At 31.5% G+C, this 7,959-nt stretch overlaps 1 protein-coding gene across 1 annotated transcript; it reads left to right on the top strand.

Moving 5' to 3' along the window:
- Positions 1-923: 923 nt before the first annotated feature.
- LOC134727745 (F-box/LRR-repeat protein 14-like) lies at positions 924-2,414 on the top strand. Its single transcript, XM_063592134.1, has one exon. The coding sequence runs from the start codon at positions 942-944 to the stop codon at positions 2,145-2,147; it is 1,206 nt and encodes a 401-aa protein (XP_063448204.1). The 5' UTR covers positions 924-941; the 3' UTR covers positions 2,148-2,414.
- The last annotated feature ends 5,545 nt before the right edge of the window (positions 2,415-7,959 follow it).

The raw sequence follows: 7,959 nt of genomic DNA, 5'->3' as shown, positions 1-7,959 counted from the left end.
TTACTGCAGCTCATAATAGACTGTACTAGCAAGGACATAAACTGTTACCCAACTGTGTATGAAAACATTGAAACTCTGGCTAGAAATATGTGTTATGAGATGCACTTGCTGCGCACAAAAAGGATAAAAAACCTGATCACAAGTACAGTATAAGTAAACTTCTTAAAATTGTTACTTACAAATAGTATACCATCCTAACTATTTTACGGCTTATTAGTTTTTAAAAATAAATCCTCACTTTAAAATTGTAAGATATCAGTTATAATTTAAAAAGAGTAATGACAAGATCTCCATATAGAAATTAAACTGTAAAGAAAATTTTTGTATATATTATACCTTAATTTTTGTCCAAACCCCAACCACTTTACATAAGTCTTACAGGAAATTTTCATTACTATTACTGATATATGTATAGCACTCTCAGCTATGATTATAAGTAATTTTAAACTTTTGACCATTTTAATTCTTGTAAATACATGTATATGCAGTTGTTGTTTCTTTTAACACTTTCCTACACCCTAGCACATATAAATTATTATATATTTTTTAAAAACTTTATGATGACAATCCTATGAATTAATTATGATATCTATTATTTAGTGATCATTATAACCTAATTCAGTCATCTGTATATAATTTAATTTATTGTTTCCCTATGTTTTAAGGTGTAAATAGTTGCTCAAACTATACCCTTTGGGTAGTGCTCCACATTTAATGGAGGAATATACAAGAAACTGAACTGAACTGAACTGAACTATATGCCTCTGATATTATTGATATAGGAAAATCACGAAAATACATTTTTATCATATTGTGTTTAAAGATCTTTAAATAATTTTGTAATTCCCGGGCTTTTCTACTAACAAATGAAAATTGCCACGCCGTATCATGTGGTTTGAAATTTTTCGTTCTGTCACGTGATAAACAGGAAGCCATGTAAAATGGAGACACAGGCCGAAAAGGCCTCTGCTCACATTTCTTGTCTGTTTCCAGAAATTTTGACCATTATATTTAGTTATTTAGAGGTAAAAGACAAAGGTCGAGCTGCCCAGGTGTGCGTTTCGTGGAGAGACGCTGCATATAATCGTATGGTCTGGAGAGGGGTCATATCAAAGCTCCATCTCAGACGTGCAAACCCGTCTTTGTTCCCGAGTTTGGTAAAACGTGGTATCAAAAGAGTACAAATTTTAAGTTTACGACGTAGCCTTCGAGATGTCGTAACTGGGATCTCTAATTTAGAGTGTTTAGATTTGAGTGGTTGTTATAATGTGACTGATATAGGCCTTGGTGGTGCTTTTTCCAATGATCTCCCTTGTATTACTGCATTGAATCTCAGCCTCTGTAAACAAGTGACAGATAACAGTCTAGGCAGAATTGCACAAAGTCTAAAAAATCTTGAGATCTTAGAATTAGGTGGATGTTGTAGCATTTCTAATACAGGACTTCTGCTTATCGCATGGGGATTACGAAAGTTAAAACAACTCAATCTGCGAAGTTGTAGACACATTTCGGATGTTGGCATTGGGCATTTAGCAGGACAGAGTCCACATGCTGCAACGGGAACGTTAGAATTAGAACATTTGGGTTTACAAGACTGTCAAAAACTTACGGATCAAGCTTTAAAACATGTCAGTGGTGGAATAATGCAGTTAAAAACAATAAATTTAAGTTTTTGTGGAAGTGTTACCGACACAGGTTTAAAATTCATATCTAAAATGCCAAATTTACAAGAAGTGAATCTTAGAAGTTGTGATAATATTAGTGACACGGGCATTGGTTATTTAGCTAATGGTACAGCAAAAATTTCAACTCTAGATGTTAGTTTTTGTGACAAGATTGGAGATCAGTCTCTTCAATATATTGCTCAAGGGTTATTTTGTTTAAGATGCTTATGCCTTAATGCGTGTAATATAAGTGATGATGGTATTTATAGACTTGTTCAAACGTTACATGAATTAACCACCTTGAATATTGGCCAGTGTATCCGCATTACAGACAAATCTCTTGGACTCGTTGCTGATAACTTGAAGAATCTAAGTTCCATTGACTTGTATGGTTGTACAAAAATAACAACTGTTGGTTTGGAGAAGATAATGCAGCTGAAAAGACTAACAACTTTAAATCTTGGATTGTGGCATAAACGATAATAATCATGTATAATGTCTTACTGTCAGTTATTAATGTGCTAGATATATTTTTTATACAAAAGGTTTTTGAACAGTGATTATTTGATAGAACAAAAATGATAAAAGTACATTTTGTGAATATACATGTACATGTACACACCAATGAAACAGTTATCAAATGTAATGATACATACATACATTTGTACCCCAAAAAGACATCTTTATTTGTCTAGGTTTTGCACAAAAAGTTAAAAAAATATTTATACACATGACATGCATGATACATGTATATACATTTTACTACATAATGTACATTTTTTACATGTATGAGCTCAGCTTGATTAAGTAAAATTTTGAAAATCCTTTTCATACAATGTATGTAACATCACTACAATATAAAAGTTAACATTCAAGTACATAAAAAAACACCAACAGTATTAACAAATTAAAACTTAAAAACAGCAAATTAATAGTGAATGTGTGAATATTTTCAAATTTATATTAAAACTGATATAATTTACAGATTGAAAGAAATTCAACAGTTAAACCAAATAACAAATGTATGTGTCTAACTTTCAGTCATATATTATACATACATGTACATGTAGTACTTCCTTTTGTTATTGGAATAATGTATTGTAAAGTGATTGTCAATTGTGACAAAATGTGTTCTTGTCATTTAAAGAAGCAAAATCATGACATTAGTAAATGTACAATTGTATTATGAATTAGTTTCATTTTCACAATTACAACATCAATTATGAGTACAGATATGATTTATATTTTTCTTGCCATACTTTCAAAAAGTGCTATTTTGTTCTAGTAAATATTTTTGTTTCAGTGTGTAAATAAATGAACATTTTTTTTAAAGTTGAAATTAACATGTTCATTATGTTTAAGAATGTCCTTTACATGTATGCCATGAACATGTACATGTATGTCAGAGAAGGTACAATGTAACCTGTCTAAAAATATAAATTTAGGGAGTCAAAATATTGGTGGAAAGATAGAACATAAGAAGAGTTATGCTGCCAAAATTTAAAAACCTTTCCTGAATAGCGTTATCCAAATTACTTTTTAATATGGTTACGTTAGTAATAAGGACAAAAACAGATTTGGCTGAAATAGATGTGTAGAAGTTCTGAACCAGAATTGGTGCTTTAAATGCCAGAGCCTTGCTTGACTGAAACAAAAATATTTACAATGTAGTACATATTTTTTATTGTGTTAGTAGATCTATTTCATTGTAGTTTAAAAGGTTTGTTAAGTTTATATTTTTTGTTTATGATTTAGATTTTATTTCACAGTTTGAATTATTTATAAAATTTACTGAACATTTCTATACCTATATTTTCTATGAATCAATTGCAGAAAACATATTTATGAAAAAAATATTATACAAGTACAATGTAAATGCAGATCCAGCCATTTTAAAAAAAGAAGGGGGGGGGGGGGGGGGGTCCAACTATATGTTCCCATTCAAATGCATTGATCATTAAAAAAAAGGGGGGGGTTTCAACCCCTGGATCTGCCACTGAAGTCATGTTAGTTACAATATTATATAGTTGTACAGTAAAAACCTTTCATGTATAAACATTAATGTACAGTCTTATCTTATTCAAATGTATGCTGGATCTATCCCAAATATAACTACAGTATTTAAAGAGTGTATATGTGGCAATTCTTAAAATACATGTCACATACATGTACAAGTTGGTGTTAATTCCATGTTATCATGCATGTTAAATGCATATAATACATAATAAACATTTGTGTATATATACTGTATTACTGTATGTCATGTATGTAACTTGTCCTTATTTTTAGCTCACCTGGCCCAAAGGGCCAAGTGAGCTTTTCTCATCACTTGGCGTCCGGCGTCGTCGTCCGTCGTCCGTCGTCGTCGTCCTGCGTTAACTTTTACAAAAATCTTCTCCTCTGAAACTACTAGGCCAAATTTAACCAAACTTGGCCACAATCATCATTGGGGTATCTAGTTTAAAAATTGTGTCCGGTGACCCCGCCAACTAACCAAGATGGCCGCCATGGCTATAAATAGAACATAGGGGTAAAATGCAGTTTTTGGCTTATAACTCAAAAACCAAAGCATTTAGGGCAAATCTGACATGGGGTAATATTGTTAATCAAGTTAAGATCTATCTGCCTTGAAATTTTCAGATGAATCTGACATTCCGTTGTTAGGTTGCTGCCCCTGAATTGGTAATTTTAAGGAAATTTTGTTGTTTTTGGTTATTATCTTGAATATTATTTCAGATAGAGATAAACTGTAAAAAGCAATAATGTTCAGCAAAGTAAGATCTACAAATAAGTCAACATGACCAAAATGATCAGTTGACCACTTTAGGAGTTATTGCCCTTTATAGTCAATTTTTAACCATTTTTCGTAAATCTTAGTAATCTTTTAGAAAAATCTTCTCCTCTGAAACTGCTGGGCCAAATTATTTGAAACTTGGCCACAATCATCATTGGGGTATCTAGTTTAAAAATTGTGTCCGGTGACCCCGCCAACTAACCAAAATGACCGCCATGGCTATAAATAGAACATAGGGGTAAAATGCAGTTTTTGGTTTATAACTCAAAAACCAAAGCATTTAGAGCAAATCTGACATGGGTAAAATTGTTAATCAGGTGAAGATCTATCTGCCCTGAAATTTTCAGATGAATTGGACAACCTGTTTTTGGGTTGCGGCCCCTGAATTGGTAATTTTAAGGAAATTTTGCTGTTTTTGGTTATTATATTGAATATTATTATAGATATAGGTAAACTGTATACAGAAATAATGTTCAGCAAGGTCAGATTTACAAATAATTCAACATGACCAAAATGGTCAGTTGACCTCTTTAGGAGTTATTGCCCTTTAAAGTCAATTTTTAACCATTTTTCGTAAATTTTATATATCTTTTACTAAAATCTTCTTCTCTGAAACTGCTGTGCCAAATTGATCCAAACTTGGCCACAATCATCTTTGGGGTTTCTTGTTTAAAAAAGGTGTCCGGTGACCTGGCCATCAAACCAAGATGGTTGCCACGTCTAAAAATAGAACATAGGGGTAAAATGCAGTTTTTGGCTTATAACTCAAAAACCAAATAATTTAGAGAAAATCTGACATGAAGTAAAATTGTTAATCAGGTCAAGATCTATCTGCTCTGAAATTTTCAGATGAATTGGACAACCTGTTTTTGGGTTGCGGCCCCTGAATTGGTAATTTTAAGGAAATTTTGCTGTTTTTGGTTATTATATTGAATATTATTATAGATATAGGTAAACTGTAAACAGCAATAATGTTCAGCAAAGTAAGATCTACAAATAAGTCAACATGAACGAAATGGTCAATTGACCCCTGTTAGGAGTTATTGACCTTTGTAGTCAATTTTCAATCTGCTTCCTTTGTTTAATATTCACATAGACCAAGGTGAGCGACACAGGCTCTTTAGAGCCTCTAGTTTTTTTTAATAGAACATTTTAAAAATACAAAGTACCATACAAAACACATATACAATGTATTGTCATGATTGTGTTATCACATATTTATATACATTTGATTTGTACAATGTATATGTGAATAATTAAGTAACAAATCATGCAAGCATATGCATTGAAGTTAGGGGGCATTAACATGATGAATTTTACAAGTTAAATTTTCTACTGGCTACCACCAAGTTCATGAGTACATATTTTTACAATAAAAATCTTAAATCATGATTGTAAATGTGCATATATAATCATAAAAGGAGAATTATAAATTTGCAGTGTTCTCCCGGGCTTTTAAAAGGGGCATTGAGCTTTGGCATTTAAAATAGCAAAATAAATATTGGTTTCAATTCAAACGGCATGTATACATGTATGTACATTTGAAGCTACATGTACCAACAGGGCACATTTAATGGCATTGTTTAAACTCCAAGAGCATTACCATGATTCAGGCTTATTAACAAGGATTAAATTATAAGCTGAATTGTTTTTGGGGGAAAATAAACTACAATAACCATGATAACACTTAATATGTAATTTCCTTACTCAGTGGTACATGTACAGCAGGTGCTATTTAATACAATATTTGCATCATAATTCTGTAATGAGTAAAAATAATAGAGTTGAACATGTTGAAATTTGTCTTTTCATGATATAGATATGTAAGGGACAGATATTTAATTTGAAAAGTTGCAATTTGAATGGAAAATAAGCCTCCTTAATTATTTGCTTTCTGGAAACAAATAATTACTCTTTTTCGCTGTTATCAATTATAACTGTTTGTTATGTTTGGTTTTTTTTGCATTTTACATATATAGGATCACTAGTTTTGAATTTGCTCTTTATACTACACTGGCGTGGAAACACATGTTAAATATAGTTTTAGTAACCATGGTTACAGTTGTATCCTCATCTGACTTATTGGATGGATTCAGATCTGAATTAATTCTTCACAGAACTTTTTACATGGATAAGTTTAAACAGTATTATTATGTTTGTAATTATTTTTATATCGGGTACTTGCTCTAGATTATAATTATGATCTGATACTTTAATTGGTATATTTTCTTTAGTAAATCTTTAGATTTTTCTTACAGACTAGTAATTGAAAAGCTTTTATTCACTTAAAACAGAATCGATATATTGAAAATATACATGTATGATAGATCAAATTATATATCATATTGTTTATCATGTTTATAGATTAGAATCAATTGGAAAGTAGCATAATGAGAGATTGTCTTGAATGTAAGAGTGGGGGAGAAGTGGACTTGGAGAGAGAGAAGATATAACAAGAGAACGACATGAAAGGATAGAGAGAAAAACAAACTGCCTCTTCTCCACTTTTTACAGACATTTCTTTACATGTACAGGTGGGTCTGGATGGGGTTAACAATAGAATATAATGAACTAATACGGCTGAAAAATTTACCAAAACTAGCAAAAAAATAATTAGAAAAGAAGGAATTACAGGGTGTTAAAATGAAATGAATACCGGTAGAGAATATAACCTACAAAATTTATAAAGAATAGCAAATAATGCACCTAAATTAAAAAGAAAAATGAAAAATGGCAAAAAATTAAAAAATACAGAAATGTAGAACCCACATATCCAGAGCCTGTTACAATAGACTACTTTCGAGTTCATCCGTCACCGGCAAAAACTCGTCAATTATGCACGCCTTTATGACGTCATTTACCAGATAGAGGGGCTAGCCTGTATCCCTGCACTATTTACGTTCATCAAGCGTCTTAGTGAATGTCTTTGTGCAGGATAAACTAGAAATAATGGTTGCTCTGTAGGTACTTACTGACAATTCCCTAATGACAGCAGTGTTGATTGTCATTTTTGAGAATTCAATTTGCCGAATAATTCGTACAATATAGAATTATAGTTTTCCAACCATTGCTCAACATTGGAAGGGAAGTGACGACGTCCCTAAACGCACAAATGATGGTGATAAAGGCGTGTACAATTGACGAGTTTTTTCCGGTGACGGATGAACTCGAAAGTGGTCTATTAGTACATTGTGTACATGTAGTCATAGTACTACAGACATTGAATAACATTTGTCTTTCTTTGTTCTTCATACATTTGTAATTTTTATTTTCAGTCCTTTTTTTCTAGTTAAAAAAGCATTATGACTGATTCCAGTTTTCAAATAATTTTATTGATAAATATATATCATATAATGTAATAATATTAAGATATCATGTCATAGTTTTAAAAAAAATTGGTGCAAATTATATTTATACAGCACTATATGGCCATATTTGACAAACATGATCTGTATTTGTGTTTTAGTACTGCAGGTATACTTATCTATTGTGCATGTTTTT

The sequence above is a fragment of the Mytilus trossulus genome, chromosome 1 (genome assembly GCF_036588685.1).
Source record: "Mytilus trossulus isolate FHL-02 chromosome 1, PNRI_Mtr1.1.1.hap1, whole genome shotgun sequence".
NCBI classification, from domain to species: Eukaryota; Metazoa; Mollusca; class Bivalvia; order Mytilida; family Mytilidae; genus Mytilus; species Mytilus trossulus.
Note: the sequence above shows the minus strand (reverse complement) of the source record. Positions and strands in the feature narration are given on the sequence as shown.

Bases quoted from the DNA above. Each gene is read 5' to 3' on its own strand.
- LOC134727745 (XM_063592134.1), top strand. From the start codon at position 942: ATGGAGACACAGGCCGAAAAGGCCTCTGCTCACATTTCTTGTCTGTTT.